Below are 21,464 nucleotides of genomic sequence, written 5' to 3'. Positions count from 1 at the left end.
CTGGTCAATGGTGGCCGAGCAAGTGGCTCGTCACAATACACCAGTCACTACTCTTGATGAACTGTGGTATCGTGTTGAAGCTGCATGGGCAGCTGTACCTGTACACACCATCCTAGCTCAGTTTGACTCAATGCCCAGTCGTATCAGGGGCAGAGGTGTTTGTTCTGGGGACTGATTTCTCAGGATCTATGCAACCAAACTGCGTTTAAATGTAATCGCATGTCAGTTACAGTATAACATATTTATCCAATGAATACCCGTTTATCATGTGTATTTCTTCTTGGTGAGCAATTTTAATGGCCAGTAGTGTACTTGTCTTAAAAGTGTCAAACCTTCAAAATAAGATAACTCTTAATGAGTAATTATGATGAATTTAAAATTTTTAAATTCAGTCAATATTCATGCGTAATATTTATAATCAAATTTTTATTGCCCATGGAGGCCGTTACATAGGCAATCTGCAGTCAGAGTTCCCAGAAAGTTGTTTAGTAATATGGATTTTTGTAAACATAGGTGTGAAATGGTCTTGAAACTGGAGTTCATTTCTGAAATGGATTAGCACTGAGACTGGCCATCACTAAGAACAGTTACTACGAGCTTAAGAAATTGCTAAAAAGTGTAGGTAGTGTATGTCAATAAAGAAATAATGGCTTCCAGTAGTTAGTACCTCGTGCAAAACTACTGAGTTTAGGATCACCTACTATCTGTGCAAGCTGCACCCTAAGGGACACTCAATACATAAGCTAACAACTACAGTGCAATGAGGTCACATCATCAAACTGTTCAGTAGCAACCCTGACAAGTTTTTTGTGCAAAATATGTAAAAATATATAAGCACCTTATTTTAGATAACTCAGGTGTCCTAGCTAAGACATGGATGGATTACAAATATGTTTCTTCACTTCAAAAATACCCAACAGTAAACAATATTATGAATTAACTTGCACTGTTATCATAGTTATGAAGTATTGAAATAACACTGTGTCACTCTTTTGCAGAATACAATTGTCATTTCCTGAATAAAAAACCTTTGTTAATAAGTATGGTAATAAAAGCAACATGAAATAATAAAATCTTAAATCTTCACAAGATAAGAAGGCAAGCTTCTTAGGCAATCCTCAAAGCAATCTCCAATTAGTCAACATATTTTATTGAAAGGAAAGTTCTCTTGAAAAATCTAAAAAATTATGAGACAGTACTCCTGGTCAATACTTACCTTCATGAGACATGTCAGGATTGCTAGTAGACACATGTACATACACTATCCTAGCTTTTAAAACTAATAGTTTCTCCTTGGGGAAGTGACAGAGAGATTCGTTTGTATTGCTATTTGGTGTCCAGCTGGGTGCAGTCGTTCACAAAACATGACATTTTGACGATGTAACATTTTCTTGATACTGTCACCCCCACTCCACCTGACATGGCATTTATGAAAGAGATGTACTTTAGCAAGGACGGTCATTCTACAGGTATGAGCTGAAGATGACAGCAAGCTAAGCTATCGAAATATTGTACTTCGTAAATGACCACACCTAGCTGAGCACCCAAGAGAAAACAAAGAGTTGACTTGCTGGGAAAGACTAAGATCACACAAAGAGGGATATGCCAGGGAGTGTTAAAAAGGAAGTGGAGGCAACTCACAGCCTACAATACGAGAGATGCAGCTGTAGTGGGGACGAGGGGAGATCATTTCTGCCTGGAATTTTAAGGATGGATTGGCAGAAGAACGGGTTGCAGCCGGAGATTGGAGAGCTCTAATATAAGGACTTCAGGAGCAACACTGAACGTTACATAGGGCTGGCAGAATAGTATGTGGGACTGTTGTTTGATTATGATTATGATAGAGCATGTTTGCAGAAATAACGTAGATATTGATGCACAGGTTAGCAAACTGTGGTAAGATTGGTGGAAAAATGACTGATTCTCTGAGAGAGAGAGAGGGAGAGAGAGAGAGAGAGAGAGAGAGAGAGAGAGAGAGAGAGAGAGAGAGAGAGAGAGAGGGGGGGGGCGGTGGGGGATGGGGTGGGGTGGGGGCAGCACAGTAGAGCAAGCTGAAGGGATCCTACAAAGGTACAGAGAATGCTTAAATGATTTTTAAAAAATCATGTGAAAGTCATTAAATATATTGCGAAGTTTGCTCAAAAGAAAATAAGATGGCAAGAAAATTAGTGAAAACATATATAAAGAAAATCAGTAGTGAGATAAGAAAACAGAACACGAACAATTGCCAAACAGGGAAGAAAGATCGCAAAACAAAAATAAAATATTACTGGAAAAAAAGTGTCACCATCTAGTTTAAAAAGTCATTAAAATAATAAAAGGAAAGATGTTACCAAACAAAGAGAGGGCATTGCCAATTACAGAGAGTATCTTCCGTCATCGTCTCTACAGAGAGTATCTTCCGTCATCGTCTCATCTTGGGCTCTGGATGACCTGGTTTCTTTTTTAACCTTCCCAAACTAGTTTCAAAAACTAGGTTTGTGTACTAACTTTTGTATTTGTCTATCAGCAGTACTGAGTCGGACATAGTGGTTTACTGGTAAAGCACGTGTGACTGAGAAACCAGATATCATAGCATCAAATCCCAGCCAGACCACAGAAATTTTCTGTCTGCCTTTAATCTAACCTTCACCTCTAAAAGGTATGAGAAGTCTCCAAGAACAATACATTGTACTGTAGGTCCCCTTTCCTCAGGTGGTTAACAGGGGTAGATTAGGGGAACACAGGTTGCCTAAGTGACATGCAATTGAGCCACAATGCTTTATTATTATTTTTGTTATTATTAAGTACTAGCAGTTTTCCCGAAGTACTGGCCAGAAATTCTGCCTCATAATTTTACAGTCAGTGTTATTTACATTATACTCTACAGTAAGTTCCATGCACAGAAACTGTGAGTTTTAAGAAGATGAATAAATGAATGTAAACATACCTTTCCTGTTCAATTATGCCTATCGGTTGAACACTTCGTGACCAAGTCCACTTCGGATCAATTTTCACCAACATAAAATTGTAGATTAAGGGATTATTCTCATCATACAAGTGATACTCCACTATGGACCGCTTTTGCGTTGGAGGTTCAAAATCTACAGGCGTCTTGTACTCGACATTACCAGCATATGCCACTCCTGTCAGGTCAAAGGTCAATTTAAGCTCTGTGTCAGTAATTCATCTGTATTAATTGAAGAGTGTTGTACTGGTTCTAATTTAAAACTTAACACATTTCAGATGAAATGTTCAAATTCCATAAAGTTAAAATAGATAATAAAGTCGTAGAAGAAGTTGACGTAATCAAATTCCATGGATTAAATTTAACATAGACAATAATTAAGCTTGAACACAGTTATATTGCTAACACATAAACTGAACGGTTATGCATTTGCAGTGCAAATACTGGGAAACGCTACTTACATCAACACATGAAAAGTAGACATAAGTGATTCTGCATTTGTCAGTATATGGATGTGGGGAATTTAAAATGGCATACCACAAATACTTAAGTTCCAGAAGAAAACTGTTCTATACATGGTTTAGAAAAACTGACATTTTCTTGTCAGAGAATGACTGATTTATTTGTTAACACCTATTTTTATTTGCAGAATTACAAAGAACTTCAGAACATTTACTGGAATCAGCGTACACTGGCCATCATAATACCCGTAACATGAAAGTAGTAAAAAATAAACAGTGACAGTGTCAACTTTTGGTACTTTCCTTTTATGATTAATGTGACTGCCTGAATGGTGTTCCACCCAGAAGTTTGCACTGCTTGTGGGGTACGGTTTAATTATTACTTTTGTTATTTTTGTTCTAATGTTTACAAATATCTCAGTTAGCATGCAACCATCCCATAAGCATGTGATGTATTCTGCCTAACAAACGACAAGGCATAGGCAGAAATAGTGAAACATTATCCCTAACCAGAAAATCCACGCTTGTACTAAAATTAGTAGATCAGGATGTGGATAATTGTGTATGATTGTAATTGGAAAGTTTATTTCTAATCTTTAGCTGAGACTGTTGTAGTAAAACATTCAGTTCTTACTCAGAATAACTCAATACAAAGCTATCAAAACGCCCATCAGCTGAATGGAGAATGGTAAAAGCTCATAAAATGTTAGCTCAACGACCATACCTGAAATACAAAATTGTTAAGGCTTTCGTGGCCACTTGTTTACAAATTGCCTATTGGCTTCTGTCTCGGGTTCTTCGGCCGATGTTCGTCTAATAATTTTACTGACGTTCACCACTGGCAATCGAGGGCGAAGCTTTGACAATGCCAGCCACTCATGCTGGCAAAACGTCAGTAAAATCATTAGATGAATGTCAGCCGAAGAACCCGACACAGAAGCCAATAGGCAGTTTGTCATACCTGAAATGCTGTTACAGTGTTTTTATAGCATGGAATATAATTCATATGAAAATGGTCTGAGTGCCACACATAAATACACCTATTAAAATTATTTAATATCAAGACTCTATGTGACTGTAGAAAAATAAATCTAAGGTACAATGAGCTCATGAAAATTTAAATTTACTGCCATAGTTTGCATGACAAATTACTGAATGTCCATAATATGGTGCAATTTTCCAAAAATAATCTGAAATAAAATGTATTCCATTCATTCAGTTTTTGTGGCAAATATGGCAACTGGTGTAAGATTTGAGATGAAAGTTCAATCTTTGTTGCAGAGGTTTTCGTTTTCAAGTTTCAGTGAAGCATTTCACCTGTGGTAGGCATTTTTAGATTATCTGCAATACAAAAATTACAGAAGTAGGGATAAGGAAATATCTATGGGGAAAGGTTTTATGCAATTTACAGAAAGTGGTCATGGTGCACACCGTCCATAAAAATGATTACACAATATGAATATATCGGCAAACTGCAATTAGTATATCAAAAAGTTGAAAATCCCCAATGCTTATCGAGTAAGTTCCTGAAAAGAACTGGAGTGATAAAAGATTGCAGAGAAAAAAATTAAGGTTTGATAAACTGGAATTAATTAGATTTGAAAAGAGAGGCTAAGTAGACTGCGAAAATAAATAATGAAAAATACTTTAATTACCTTACTTGTTAACATGCACACAAATTAGGAACAGATGCACAGTGGAGTTTCATAGAATGGAGGTACAGTATGTATAAGTGGCCTGGTGACGAACATAGAACGCAGAAAGTTATGGTAATCCACACAATTCCGAAGACGGCAAGAGCTGACAAGTGCGAGAATTATCGCACAATCAGCTTAACAGCTCATGCATCGAAGCTGCTTACAAGAATAATATACAGAAGAATGAAAAAGAAAATTGAGAATGCGCTAGGTGACGATCAGTTTGGCTTTAGGAAAAGTAAAGGGACGAGAGAGGCAATTCTGACGTTACGGCTAATAATGGAAGCAAGGCTAAAGAAAAATCAAAACACTTTCATAGGATTTGTCGATCTGGAAAAAGCGTTCGACAATATAAAATGGTGCAAGCTGTTCGAGATTCTGAAAAAAGTAGGGGTAAGCTATAGGGAGAGATGTGTGATATACAATATGTACAACAACCAAGAGGGAATAATAAGAGTGGATGATTAAAAACGAAGTGCTCGTATTAAGAAGGGTGTAAGACAAGGCTGTAGCCTTTCGCCCCTACTCTTCAATCTGTACATCGAGGAAGCAATGATGGAAATAAAAGAAAGGTTCAGGAGTGGAATTAAAATACAAGGTGAAAGGATATCAATGATACGATTCGCTGACGACATTGCTATCCTGAGTGAAAGTGAAGAAGAATTAAATGATCTGCTGAACGGAATGAACAGTCTAATGAGTACACAGTATGGTTTGAGAGTAAATCGGAGAAAGACGAAGGTAATGAGAAGTAGTAGAAATGAGAACAGCGAGAAACTTAACATCAGGATTGATGGTCACGAAGTCAATGAAGTTAAGGAATTCTGCTACCTAGGCAGTAAAATAACCAAAGACGGACGGAGCAAGGAGGACATCGAAAGCAGACTCGCTGTGGCAAAAAAGGCATTTCTGGCCAAGAGAAGTCTACTAATATCAAATACCGGCCTTAATTTGAGGAAGAAATTTCTGAGGATGTACGTCTGGAGTACAGCATTGTATGGTAGTGAAACATGGACTGTGGGAAAACTGGAACAGAAGAGAATCGAAGCATTTGAGATGTGGTGCTATAGACGAACGTTGAAAATTAGGTGGACTGATAAGGTAAGGAATGAGGAAGTTCTTTGCAGAATTGGAGAAGAGAGGAATATGTGGAAAACACTGATAAGGAGAAGGGACAGGGTGATAGGACATCTGCTAAGACATGAGGGAATGACTTCCATGGTACTAGAGGGAGCTGTAGAGGGCAAAAACTGTAGAGGAAGACAGAGATTGGAATACGTCAAGCAAATAATTGAGGACGTAGGTTGCAAGTGCTACTCAGAGATGAAGAGGTTAGCACAGGAAAGGAATGGAATTCGTGGTGGGCCGCATCAAACCAGTCAGTAGACTGATGGAAAAAAAGAGAGAGAGAGAGAGAGAGAGAGAGAGAGAGAGAGAGAGAGAGAGAGAGAGAGAGAGAGAGAGAAGGTAATTGGGCCTTCAGTGTAAATAGGCGGTAGAATCAGACATATGGCGGTTGGCTAGTCTATACATTATCCACTGCACAGGACCATGTTCATATACAGAACATAAAGTAACCTGGAAATGAAGTCTCATGCTTCTTGACAGAGCATAGGGGGATGATGCGGGAGACCCACACCGTCATACTAGGCAAGGCCCTAGTGGAGGTGGTTTGCCGTTGCCTTCCTCCAAATGAAGTAACCTCATGAATCAAAATGTATCTGAATTCTAAAATGACAGCTCTAAAAGTTAGAGGAAAGTTAACTGATACCTACCAAATAAGAAAAGGTTATCATAAATACAAAACAACAAAAATTAAATTATGCCTTAAAAATAAGGGAGTTAAACAAATAACAAAAGATATACCAGCATTCTTTACAGCAACAAGACTGAACTTCTTTAACCCACTTACTAATGTTTTTCCTCATATTCAACACTACATTTACTATTTACATTTATGAAAAATCAGCATATTTTGTCTTATGCACTCTTCTCAAAATTATCTATATACAAATATACAGGGTTATTACAAATGATTGAAGCGATTTCACAGCTCTACAATAACTTTATTATTTGAGATATTTTCAAAATGCTTTGCACACATACACGTACAAAAACTCAAAAAGATTTTTAGGCATTCACAAATGTTCAATATGTGCCCCTTTGGTGATTCGGCAGACATCAAGCCGATAATCAAGTTCCTCCCACACTCAGCGCAGCATGTCCCCATCAATGAGTTCGAAAGCATCGTTGATGCGAGCTCGCAGTTCTGGCACGTTTCTTGGTAGAGGAGGTTTAAACACTGAATCTTTCACATAATCCCACAGAAAGAAATCGCATGGGGTTAAGTCGGGAGAGCGTGGAGGCCATGACACGAATTGCTGATCGTGATCTCCACCACGACCGATCCATCGGTTTTCCAATCTCCTAATTAAGAAATGCCGAACATCGTGATGGAAGTGCGGTGGAGCAACATCCTGTTGAAAGATTAAGTCGGCGCTGTCGGTCTCCAGTTGTGGCGTGAGCTAATTTTCCAGCATGTCCAGATACACGTGTCCTGTAACGTTTTTTTTTTCGCAGAAGAAAAAGGGGCCGTAAACTTTAAACCGTGAGATTGCACAAAACACGTTAACTTTTGGTGAATTGTGAATTTGCTGCACGAATGCGTGAGGATTCTACCACCCAGATTCGCACATTGTGTCTGTTCACTTCACCATTAAGAAAAAATGTTGCTTCATCACTGAAAACAAGTTTCGCACTGAACGCATCCTCTTCCATGATCTGTTGCAACCGCGCCGAAAATTCAAAGCGTTTGACTTTGTCATCAGGTGTCAGGGCTTGTAGCAATTGTAAACGGTAAGGCTTCTGCTTTAGCCTCTTCCGTAAGATTTTCCAAACAGTCGGCTGTGGTATGTTTAGCTCCCTGCTTGCTTTATCCGTCGACTTCCGCGGGCTACGCGTGAAACTTGCCCGCACGCGTTCAACCGTTTCTTCGCTCACTGCAGGCCGACCCGTTGATTTCCCCTTACAGAGGCATCCAGAAGCTTTAAACTGCGCATACCATCGCCGAATGGAGTTAGCAGTTGGTGGATCTTTGTCGAACTTCATCCTGAAGTGTCGTTGCACTGTTATGACTGACTGATGTGACTGCATTTCAAGCACGACATACGCTTTCTCGGCTCCTGTCGCCATTTTGTCTCACTGCGCTCTCGAGTGCTGTGGCGGCAGAAACCTGAAGTGCGGCTTCAGCCGAACAAAACTTTATGAGTTTTTCTACGTATCTGTAGTGTGTCGTGACCATATGTCAATGAATGGAGCTACAGTGAATTTATGAAATCACTTCAATCATTTGTAATAGCCCTGTATTTTGATAGGAATGCTAACAAAACCTGAACACTATAGCTTGTAACTCTTAAAATATTGAAAGCAATCAAGTTTGCTGTACACCACTAAATAGATGAATTTCTCACCTTTCTAATTGGATACAACATGTCACACCATCTGTTAACAGAGATGAAGAAACACTATGCTGCTATACTAGTAGCTGCTTGGCCCATCCCGCAGCTGGTCATGTAATAACGGACTTGAAATCTGTGACCATCTGCAAGTCTGTTGTATAAACCAGTGGTTTAAAAAGGGATATCATTACATCAAAAAATGATTGATTTTTGCCGACAATCTGATCACTGACGAGGCAAAAAAAAAAAAAAAAAAAAAAAAAAAAAAAAAAAAAAAAAAAAAAAAAAAAAAAACACGTTTAGCAATCTCGAATTCCTCAAGTACATAGAGTTTCTGTCCCTTAAGGCCGAAATGCAAGATATACATATCATTGATAGTAGGTGGGCAATGGCAGGATGCTTATAGATGTTACGCAAATGGCAAGTGCTATTTTATCTACCCTCTTCTCGGGAGCAGGTGCTCCTGAAACCTGCTTCTAAACATTCTTCCTGTTTGTCCAGTGTACTGAGCACTGAGTTGGATACATTGTAATCTTCAAACCCCTGACTTATTATAAATACAGCAACATGTCAATGAATTTAATGAACTGTACCAAAAATGTTGTTTACATATGAAGTCATGGATGGTCCAGGCAAACAAAATTAGATTACAATTACAGTTGATTAATAAGTTATTTTTTTGTATCTACAGAAAGCCAACCACACTTCATCCTGCCATCTACACTGTTATAAATTTAGTTTTTTTCTGCTCTACGATTAATCGCATCCTTGAATTACCACTCAGTGAAGATGCTGTCAGTAATGAACTGAATAACTTACAATTTATAGCAAGTAGAAATGGCTACAATAATTCTTTAGTTCAAAAGCTGTGTAAGGAACAGAAATTGAAATTAAATGCTTAGTCTATAATCAAAAACCCTAAAACAGAAGTAAAGATGGTCCCTCTCCCTTTCCTAGGCAATTTGTTTTGTGACCTAGCCAAGCATGTTCAGCATATAAACACACTTACAACCTCCACTAGTGGTACCAATATATGACAAATTTCTTCCTAATGAACAGGCACAGAGAAGTATTTATGATAAGCCAGGGGTTTACAGATTAAAACATATCAAATGCAATGGTGAATATGTTAGAATATGTTTAAAACCACACCTGCTCCCAAAAAGAGAGCAGATGAAACAACACTGACCGTTAACAAAATATCTAAAGGCATCTGGCCATTGCCCATCTACTATTAATAATATGCAAATTTTGCATTTTGGCCATAAGGGATGAAAACTCAATTTACTTGGGGAATTTGAGATCATTAAATGCACATTTTTTGGTGTTGATGGCCATGTCAGTGATCAGCTTATCAGCAAAAATCCCTCATTTTTTCCATGTAATGGTGTTCCTTTTTAAAGAAGTTTAGTCTTGTTACTGTGAAGTATGATAGTACCTCTTTTTTTATTTGTTTGACTCCCTCATCTTTAAGGTATAATTTAATTTTTGTTCTTTTATACTTATGACGACTTTTTCATAAGATATATTTATCTTATTGGATAGATGCAAGTTAACTTTACTCTTATTTATAGGCTATCATTTTAGAAATTATGTACATTTTCATTTAGAAGGCTTCTTATGTTTTGTGCATGAATACGGTCCTGCACAATGGGTAACATATAGACTATCCAACACCATCAGACTGATTCTATTGCACTACTGTCACTAGAGGCCTGATTCAGTATTCTAGGTTTGTCAATATGGCCGCTCATACATGTTGTACCCCCACACCAGAGAGTTCTGCTGTGCTTATGTTCCTAATTTATGCGGCATCCTTTGTGAATGACGAATAAGGTAATTAAAGGATTTTTTGGTGTTTATTTTCACAGTCCACTTAGCCACCGTTTTCAAACCCAAAATTCCCTTTTATCTAACCTTAAAATTTTTTTGCAGCAATTTTTCATTATTCCAGTTCTTTTCAGGAAATCACTTGACAAGTATTGGGGATTTTCAGCTTTTTGATACCCTAAACAAAATTTTCCAATGTATTCACACTGTGGAATAACTTTTATGGACAACGTGCGAAATGACCAGTTTCTGTAAGTTTGGATGAAAACTTTTCCTGTAGAGTACGTTCTTGCACAAGATGGGATCGGGACGTTTCCTTATACCTATTTTTATAATTCTGCATTGTAGATAATCTGAAGATGACTAGCAGAGATGAAACACATCACTTAAATTTGAAAATAAAAACCACAAATCTCAGTCTGAAAGACCTTGATGCATGTTCTCAAGGTGGGACAATGACAGCATTAACTTTTCCAAGAGGGAGCACCTTTGGGGGCATTAGAGCACACTCCAATGATCATCTGGAAATAAAAGTAATATTGTGTCGCTATGTTGAAGTGTTATTAAGAAGAGTCACATGCACTGTTCTCTAAGAATATAAAGTGTCTCTTTGAAACTCTCCTTTAAACAGCAGTACATGAAGACATAGTCCTTACAGCTCTACATCCACAGTCCAGAATAAATAAAAAGCTCAGGTAAAGAATGTCAACCAGTTACAGCTCATGAGAAAATTAGTCATAAACATAAATGGAACATTACAAGTCTTGCTTGAACATTCCTCCTCAAAAAAGGTGAAACAGTTCTGAACCAATGACGAAGCTTTTCACAGAAAATAATTTTGCCTGATAAAGTATCTCGTGTAGATCACAGGTTTCCACTGAGAGTGCGGCCATGTAACACTTGCCTCAGTGGGACTAATTTTGGCAGGGTGTGGCATTTGCTTCCAGGTGGCCATTCAAATGACTGTAACCATAGCATAAAAAACTCTTATTTAATTTATTAACTCCACAGTTTTTTTACCAGACCCATACAATATAAAAAGGGAGAGTGGTGTACAATACAGATCTGGTATTCTGCTGCCCACAAAGAATGTTGATGTCCAAATCTCAGCAACTGGCAAAGATGCTAAATGTGTTGTTTTCTTACAATGATGATGTCGGATGATAATTTTAGGTGAGGGGCACTCAATATCATGGGCATTAAGTGCCCTGACGAAAAGTCACCTTCCCAATCTCACGGGTGGGGATTAAAGCTATCCCCAAATGTGAAGCAGTTTATAATGCCTTCCTTCCTTACCAATTGAGGGATCAAGCATGACAGTTCACAAAATTTCATCACTCCTGTAACACTGGAATCAGTACCGGCGAAGACAGTCAGCAGACCTCCAGCAAGAATGAGGGCTGCCCAGATACCAGCATAGACACTACTGGCCATTAAAATTGCTACACCACGAAGATGACGTTCTACAGACACGAACTTTAACCAACAGAAAGAAGATGCTGTGATACGCAAACGATTAGCTTTTCAGAGCATTCACACAAGGCGCTGACATGAGGAAAGTTTCCAACCGATTTCTCATACACAAACAGTAGTTGACCAGCGTTGACTGGTGAAACATTGTTGTGATGAATCGTGTAAGGAGGAGAAATGCGTACCATCACATTTCCGACATTGATAAAGGTCGGGTTGTAGCCTATCGCAATTGCGGTTTATCGTATCGCGACATTGGTGCTCGCGTCGGTCGAGATCCAATGACTGTTAGCAGAATATGCAATCGGTGGGTTCAGATGGGTAATACGGAACGCCGTGCTGGATCCCAATGGCCTCGTATCACTAGCAGTCGAGATGACAGGCATCTTATCCGCATAGCTGTAATGGATCATGCAGCCATGTCTCGATCCCTGAGTCAACAGATGGGGGCATTTGCAAGACAACAACCATCTGCACGAACAGTTCGACGACGTTTGCAGCAGCACGGACTATCAGTTGGGAGACCGTGGCTGCGGTTACCCTTGACGCTGCGTCACAGACAGGAGTGCCTGCGATGATGTACTCGATGATGAACCTGGGTGCACAAATGGCAAAACGTCATTTTTTCAGATGAATCCCGGATCTGTTTACAGCATCATGATGGTCCCATCCGTGTTTGGCGACATCGTGGTGAATGCACATTGGAAACGTGTATTCACCATCGCCATACTGGAGTATCACCAGACGTGATGGTATGGGGCGCCATCGGTTACACGTCTCAGTCACCTCTTGATCACACTGACGGCACTTTGTACAGTGGACGTTACATTTCAGATGTGTTACGACCCGTGGCTCTACCCTTCAGTCAATCCCTGTGAAACCCTACATTCCAGTAGGATAATGCACGACTGCACATTGCAGGGCCTGTACGGGCCTTTCTGGATGTGCAAAATGTTTGACTGCTGCCCTGGCCAGCACATTCTCCAGATCTCTCACCAATTGAAAACATTTGGTCAATGGTGGCCGAGCAACTGGCTCGTCACAATACGCCAGTCACTACTGTTGATGAACTGTGGTATCGTGTTGAATCTGCACGTGCAGCTGTACCTGTACACGCCATCCGAGCTCTGTTTGACTCAACGCCCAGGTGTATCAAAGACGTTATTACGGCCAGAGGTGGTGGTTCTGGGGACTGATTTCTCAGGATCTATGCACCCAATTTGCGTGAAAATGTAATCACATGTCAGTTCTAGTATAATATATTTGTTCGATAAATACCCGTTTATTGTCTGCATTTCTTCTTGGTGTAGCAATTTTAATGGCCAGTAGTGTAAGACACACTTTGCCAAAATATGCTGAACTGAATGTGGCACACCACAAACCTCACAGAGTGGTGGATCCTGCCGCCGGAGGAGGAAGCCGTGTGTTAAAGGCATATGTCCGATGTGCAGCCTGGTAAGCAGAACCTGCTTCCGGTCCGGCTGTGAGGCTGACACGAAGTCCGCCCTGTCTATGTGGTCGATCTAAAAGATCACAGTTTGTTTTCCGTCACCTGCAATCGTTCTGTCTCCCGCTGACAGATGATGCGCCTGTCAGAAAATGAGATGACGGTGCACAACAGGATGGGACATTGACGGACAACACCATCCTGACATACTTCCTAGGCTTCCTTGTCAGCCAAGTCATTTTCCTTGTGGCCGGGTACCCAGCAAATGACTACCTCCTTGCCATGGTGTTGGAGGGACTGTAAGGAGTCACGGATGAGCTGAATCAACTGGTCTACTGGATACATTTGGTGAAGTACTTGTAGTGCAGTAAGTGAATCGGAACACAATAAACCTCGTAAGGTGATGTACGTGAATTCTCTCCAGTACCATCGTAATGCCATATAACTCTGCATCTATAATTTATAAATTATTCCTAAAGACACACTTTGAAAACCCTACCATAGAAAACTGCAGAACTGGGAACATTCTCTTGCTGAGTATCATATGTATAAATAGCAATAAAACTGTGGTATATACTTAAAATGGAAGCAAACAAAGTTGTAAAAATGTAATCTAACAAAGAGATAGAGGGGCTGGCCAGTACTTACCTCAGCTCAGTACAGCCAATAGATACACAATACAGAAGAGAAAATTTACATTCCTATCTTTCGGAACTTTGTTCCTTCATCAGGGAGGAGAGAGGGGGAAAAAAGGGAAGAAGATATAGATGACATCTTTGTGGTCTGGACTCGTGGTGAAGAAACACTCCTCCTTAATTTCCTCCATATCCTCAACTCCTTTTCGAATCTGAATTTCACCTGGTCCTTCTCCTAAACCCGAGCCACCTTCCTGGATGTTGACCATCTTGTTGAAGCTCACATCCACACCTCTGTCCACATCAAACCCACAAACAAACAACAGTACCTTCACTTTGATAGCTGCCATCCATTCTACATAAAATGCTCCCTTCCATACAGCCTAGGTATTCGTGGCAAACGTATCTGCTCCAGTGACGAATCCCTCAACAGTTACACCAATAACCTGACCAGTGCTTTCCTCTCCCGCAACTATCCTGCAGACCTTGTCCGCAAACAGATCTCCCAAGCAATACATTCCTCCCCGTCCAACAATGATGTTCCTACACCCAGACCACACAGAAGCATCCCCCTCGTCACCCAATATTATCCTGGCCTCAAATATGTCAACAAATTACTCTGCCAGGGATATGACTTTCTCAAGTAAAGCCTTGAAATGAGATCATCCCATAACAATATTCTCCCCACACAACCCAGGGTTGCCTTTCGTTGCCCACCTAACCTCCGTAACATCCTTGTCAAACCCTACAATTTTCCCAGACCACCTTCTCTACCCAGTGGTTCCTACCCCTGTAACCGACCCCGCTGCAAAACCTGCCCCACGCATTCCCCCACAACCACCTACTCCAGCCCCACTACTGGTAAAACATACACAATTCGAGGCAGGGTCACATGTGAAACAACACGTCATTTATCAGCTGACATGCCTGCACTGCACAGCCTTTTACATCGGTATGATGACAACTAAACTGGCTGAGTACACGAACGGGCACAGACGAACTGTCCGCCTAGGAGATGTCCAGTACCCAGCAGCAGAGCATGCCCTCCAGCATAATTCGAGGGACCTAGGAACCTGCTACACAGTACGTGCCATTTGGTTTCTCCCACCCAACACCAGTCCCTCAGAACTGCGGAGATGGGAACTTGCACTCCAACACATCCTTTCATCCCGCCATCCCCCTGGACTGAACCTACATTAACCAACCTCACTCCCATTTACTCTTCTGTCTTCTCCTTTTTCCCTCTCCTCTTTAGCCATTCATCCATCTTTTCTTCCTACAGAGTTGTGTTTATCTTTATACTATATACTTCTTTACTTCTGTATGCACCCTCTTTGGTTTGAAGCTGGCACAGTACTTACAGCAGAATTATCTTTGGCTTCCCTCTGACGACCATGCCTCCATCCTTACTACCCTCCCCGTTTACTGTTGCTTCATAACCTGGGTTGTGAGTAACTGAATCCACTTTCCCTTCTTCGCTTTTTTCCCCCTCTCTCCTCCCTGATGAAGGAACAAAGTTCCGAAAGCCAGGAATGTAAATTTTCTGTTCTGTTTTGTGTATCTGTCGGCTGTACTGAGCTGAGCTGAGGTAAGTACTGGCCAGCCCCTCTATCTCTTTGTTAGTATTTGTTTCACATCTTTATATGAGATTTTCCATTAATCATTTGAAAATGTAATCTGGAGTACAAGTTTTCTTTACCACATCAAGCTTAAAATCACTTTGGGCCTCTGAAGACACCAAGGTGGCTACACGTTCCATCCCTAGCTGTGTATTCAGGAGTCTGATAGATCCAGATCCTTGAGACAGTCAAATAGCACATATGCCAAATGGCTCGGTTGCATGGGGTCGATTTCTGAACAGCCATTCAAAGTTGGTTTGGACCACTGCACTAAATGACAATGATTAAGGTGACACTGATCTTTTCAGTGTCTGTTGACCCAAAAGGTGTGTGTGTGTGTGTGTGTGTGTGTGTGTGTGTGTGTGTGTGTGTGTGTGTGTGTGTGTTCGGGCTTATGGGCACTCAAAGTTGAGGTCATCAGTGCCCTGACACACATTAAAGGGAACGAATGTGGACAGACCTAATAAAACTGACACACACATGCAAAGAAAGCAGGAAAAGAAGGAAAATGCGGCATAACAAAGTAGAACCTAAGGAAAGGGAAAACGTAGCAACAAGAATGCCACAGTAAATTGTCACTGGCTGGCCACTTACATAAAATATGGGTGAGCAAATTAAGATCCTCTCCCTAAAATCTTTGTAAAAACATTTGACATGGCACAGAACTTTAAAACTTTAACCATAAGTCGCTGGTTCCGGAGTGGTGGTTCACCAGCCTCTGCACACAGGCTGGTCCGAAAGGCTCCAGCCAATATCCGAATGCCCTCATGGGACAACATCTAACATCTTGAGGTAGGAAATATGGGCCGATCCATAGACCAAGCTGCCACAATCTAAACATGATCGAGCAAATGACCAATGAAACGGCAGGAAGTGGGACCTGTCAGCTCCCTATGCTTTTTCTCTATGGCATTCCAAAATATTTGATGACTGGGAGCCCTTGTTTTGTAGGTCTTTCAGGTGTGGGAGCCAAGTTAATTTTGAGTCAAATAATAAACCCAAAAAGTGCACATTTTCCGGAAAATGTAGAATACTGTCCTCCACTGTGAGCAGTGCTCGGTTAAAACTTCGACGAGCACAGTTAAAATTGACACACAGTCATGAGAACTGAAAACCAGTTGTCTTGGCCCAGGTTTCCAGCCTCCTAATGGTCAGCTCTAGCTGCCTTGTCATTATTGGAAGATCAGATGAAGAGTAGAAGGTTGCAAAGTCATCCACAAATGAAGAACATTTGAGAGGGCACTTGACTGTAGAGGAAATGTCAATGATAGTAATGACAATGATGCTGGATTTAGCATACTCAACGGCATAACAAACAGCACATTTGAGGTCTGTACTCACATGCAAAGTAATTTTGCTGCATCAGTTTCTGAAGGACCCATATTAGCAGTTTTCCCAATGTACAAAAAAGGAGAAACAAATGTTATAATTATAGACCTATCTGCAGTCTCTCTGGCATGTCAAAAATATTGCAAAAAAGATGTACAACCATGTAACAGCAGTCTCTGATAAAAATGCCTTGCTCGCAAAGTGCCAGCTTGGGTTTCGCAAAAACGAATCCCTCAGAAAAGCACTTTTTCCATTTATTGAGCAAATCCTTAGGACTTTTAATAATAAATATCATCTTTCTGGTCTGTCCACTGATCTTACCAAGTTTTTTGAGTCAATCACCCATGTCCACTACAAAACAGGAGCCATTTCGTATTACAGGTACCCGGAATCAGTTTCAGTCTTCCCACAAATATGACGGAGGTGCTCAAAATTTCTAGTAAAGATGCTGATAAAGTTCAGTCCCTCGAAACTGTGATTTGGTCTGGTGTACATCAAGACTCAGCTCTGAAGTCCCTTCTTTTCGTCTTCTGTTTATCAATGATCTGCCTCTGAATTTACCTAAAGCCTTACTTGTACTGTTTGCAGATGACACAAACCTGTTTCAAAATCTGTTGATTTAAATAATGAGGGATAAATTAACTGATTCCATTAATTTTTGCATTGTACAATAAAAGACTGTTATTAAATACAAGCAAAACTGCACATATGCTATTCAGTACATCAAAAAGTCACACAAGTGCACAGTACCAACACATTTGAAAAAGTCACACACTAAAATCCAGTTTTTTCAGGGAGTCATCTCAGGTTCTACTGATCAGAGATTAGAGGTCAAGTACTTTGAATAGCCCTTGACCTAGTGACCATTTGCATACCTACTGGAAGAACATGCCTACTATAACAATCGTATGGTACAGTTTTAAATTTTAAACATTACACACTTCCTGCAGACCAGGAGCAAGTTGGTTGCTTCTTTTGCTTTAGGTGTGGTCTAGGATGGACCTTAGGTGGCTTTCAAACAACTATTTGTCCATGTGTGGTTAGTGAGAAAACTCAGAGCCATGACATTTGACTACGAAAAGTACCAATTGTGGCTACAGCCAAGTCTATAATATCTGTTCACGGCAAATTGTAAAAATTTTTACCACATATTCGTAAGATAATGATCTCAGTGAACTTCGAAACTTTTTCTGATAGCATTATCCATTACCGAGATCCAGACATCCAAAGTTACCTTGTTTAGGAATATAATATCCAGTGTGACGTGTAACTGTAGTTTTAACTGACTTGAACACATGGCAAGGGTTCTACTAGGGATCATCACAAGGGTTCTATGGCCACCAAACTACATTTTTAGGCAGTGTCTGTTCACCAATAAAACTCTTATGATGCGCTGTCCCCGAATAACAGCCACTTCATTCTCATACAAATGTACCTAAAGTATTACTACAGTGAGAAAACATAGGCTAAAGTGTCTTAACACTCTTGAAAAGATAATAAAATGACTGTCAAAATTTATTTAAAACTAGAAAGACTGCAAACTCAATAAAATACATCTAGTGACATTTTTACTCTTTAGAGACACAGATTATAAGCTGGGCATTCTGGATGAATTGTAACTCACGAGCAAAGCATTAGAAACATGTAAAGCAAACAATTTTGTGTTAACCTTATATTAAGCATACTTAATTTTTTTGTTTGTATGTGTCAAAGTATACAAACAAACTGTCAAAACTTTACTGGCCTGTAGAATTTGTTTTATATAAGCAGCAGACCCTGCTGTACCATGTTAAGAAGGGAACTAGAGGAAAAATGCTCCTGTTAGAGCACAAAAATGACGAATATGTTCCACTTTAAAAAGACACTGATAGAAAAGTGGTGAACTGGCTGCCTCAATCCTCATTCTACCTTCCTCAACAAAAATTTTGTCATGCAAACTTCTTTGTGCATTTTTGTACTCAAAGAGTGTAGCAGAGAGACAGGGAGAGTGGGAGAGAAAGAAAGAGGAGACAGTGATGGTAGCAGAGAGAAAGTGGCAGTGAAAGAGAAAGAGAAACGGATGAAGACAATAGCAGTGAGAGCCAAATGAGGAGGTGGTGATGGTGGTCAGTGAGAGACAGTGACAGTAAAACATGGAGACAGAAGCAGTGGGAGCAGAAGAGAGAGGAGGAAGTGGAAATGAAAAGTAGAGGTGAGTGGAGACTAAATATGCTTGTGTGGTCTGCACCATCCCATTCTGGCAAAATTTAACATGTTAGGTACAGGGTGTTTCAAAAATGACCGGTATATTTGAAACGGCAATAAAAACTAAACGAGCAGCGATAGAAATACACCGTTTGTTGCAATATGCTTGGGACAACAGTACATTTTTAGGCGGACAAACTTTCGAAATTACAGTAGTTACAATTTTCAACAACAGATGGCGCTGCGGTCTGGGAAACTCTATAGTACGATATTTTCCACATATCCACCACGCGTAGCAATAATATGGCGTAGTCTCTGAATGAAATTACCCGAAACCTTTGACAACGTGTCTGGCGGAACGGCTTCACATGCAGATGAGACGTACTGCATCAGCTGTTCAATTGTTTCTGGATTCTGGCGGTACACCTGGTCTTTCAAGTGTCCCCACAGAAAGAAGTCACAGGGGTTCATGTCTGGCGAATAGGGAGGCCAATCCACGCCGCCTCCTGTATGTTTCGGATAGCCCAAAGCAATCACACGATCACCGAAATATTCATTCAGGAAATTAAAGACGTCGGCCGTGCGATGTGGCCGGGCACCATCTTGCATAAACCACGAGGTGTTCGCAGTGTCGTCTAAGGCAGTTTGTACCGCCACAAATTCACGAAGAATGTCCAGATAGCGTGATGCAGTAATCGTTTCGGATCTGAAAAATGGGCCAATGATTCCTTTGGAAGAAATGGCGGCCCAGACCAGTACTTTTTGAGGATGCAGGGACGATGGGACTGCAACATGGGGCTTTTCGGTTCCCCATATGCGCCAGTTCTGTTTATTGACGAAGCCGTCCAGGTAAAAATAAGCTTCGTCAGTAAACCAAATGCTGCCCACATGCATATCGCCGTCATCAATCCTGTGCACTATATCGTTAGCGAATGTCTCTCGTGCAGCAATGGTAGCGGCGCTGAGGGGTTGCCGCGTTTGAATTTTGTACGGATAGAGGTGTAAACTCTGGCGCATGAGACGATACGTGGACATTGGCATCATTTGGACCGCAGCTGCAACACGGCGAACGGAAACCCGAGGCCGCTGTTGGATCACCTTGCTGCACTAGCTGCGCGTTGCCCTCTGGTTGCTGTACGCGGTCGCCCTACCTTTCCAGCACGTTCATCCGTCACGTTCCCAGCCCGTTGAAATTTTTCAAACAGATCCTTTATTGTATCGCTTTTCGGTCCTTTGGTTACATTAACCCTCTGTTGCAAACTTCGTCTTGTTGCAACAACACTGTGTTCTAGGCGGTGGAATTCCCACACCAGAAAAATCCTCTGTTCTAAGGAATAAACCGGAAAATTGTAACTACTGTAATTTCGAAAGTTTGTCCGCCTGAAAATGTACTGTTGTCCCAAGCATATGGCAACAAACGGTGTATTTCTATCGCTGCTCGTTTAGTTTTTATTGCCGTTTCAAACATACCGGTCATTTTTGAAACACCCTGTATAAGGGAGGGCAAATATTGGACTGAAAATTTAGAGTCCCGAGTGTAGGCGAAAGAATTAAGTGGGATCCCTGGAATTTTTGAGCTGCCAAGATATGGTGGAAGCAGTGGCAGTGGGAAAGGACAAAAGGAGACAGTGTGATTGAGAGGACACAGTGGCACTGGGATACACTGTAAATCAATGGAGAAAAAGGAGACAGAGGGAGAGATATACATAGACAGTAGCAGTGAGAAGATGCTGAATATGTAGGCTCAACTACAAAGAGAGTGGGTAAAAGGATTTACAATGTTGAAAGAGCACACATGTTTGCAAGCCAAAATTCTTGGTGAGGAAAGCAGAATGAGACATCTGGTTCCTCACTTTTCTATCAGAGTCTAGGAGAAACATATTTGTCTTTTTGTGCTGCAACAGCAACATTTTTTTACTGATAAGTTACGAGGGTGGTTCGAAAAGTTTTCAGAACAGAATAGAAAAAAAGCACTTACATCACTGAAACTTTTTTATATTTTTCAATGTAGTCTCCTTATAGATTAATGCACTTGGTCCAACAATATTCCAGTGCCTTGATCCCATCTCAAAAATGAGTTTCCTCCAGGCCTGCAAAATAGTTAACTTCGGCTATCAGTTCTTTGTTTGAAATGAATCTTCATCAACCGTGAAAAATTTTCAGTTTTGGTAAGAGATGGAAGTTTAAAGGAGCCACACCAACTGAGTAAGGCAGGTGTGGCAACAATTCATACCTTAGTTGGTGTAATTTTCCCATGGGGACAGCACGTACATGCGGGCGTGCATTATCTTGATGGAAGATGACTTTCTTCCTTTCTATACCTGGCCTTTTTCACATATCTTTTGTTGCAATTTGTCCAGGAGGTTAGCATAGTATTCTCCAGTAAT

The 21,464-nt window shown here is 40.6% G+C and overlaps 1 protein-coding gene across 1 annotated transcript in view; it reads right to left on the bottom strand.

The window, feature by feature from the left end:
* Window positions 1-21,464, bottom strand: part of LOC126108162 (trypsin-1-like) — a 211,431-nt gene that overhangs the window by 157,796 nt on the left and 32,171 nt on the right. Inside the window, exon 3 of the mRNA XM_049913405.1 lies at window positions 2,930-3,125. Coding sequence (XP_049769362.1) covers window positions 2,930-3,125 — 196 coding nt within the window. The remainder of the gene's footprint in view (window positions 1-2,929; window positions 3,126-21,464) is intronic.

Source organism: Schistocerca cancellata, chromosome 11 (genome assembly GCF_023864275.1).
Source record: "Schistocerca cancellata isolate TAMUIC-IGC-003103 chromosome 11, iqSchCanc2.1, whole genome shotgun sequence".
Lineage (NCBI taxonomy): Eukaryota > Metazoa > Arthropoda > Insecta > Orthoptera > Acrididae > Schistocerca > Schistocerca cancellata.
This window is presented reverse-complemented; position numbering and strand designations above follow the sequence as displayed.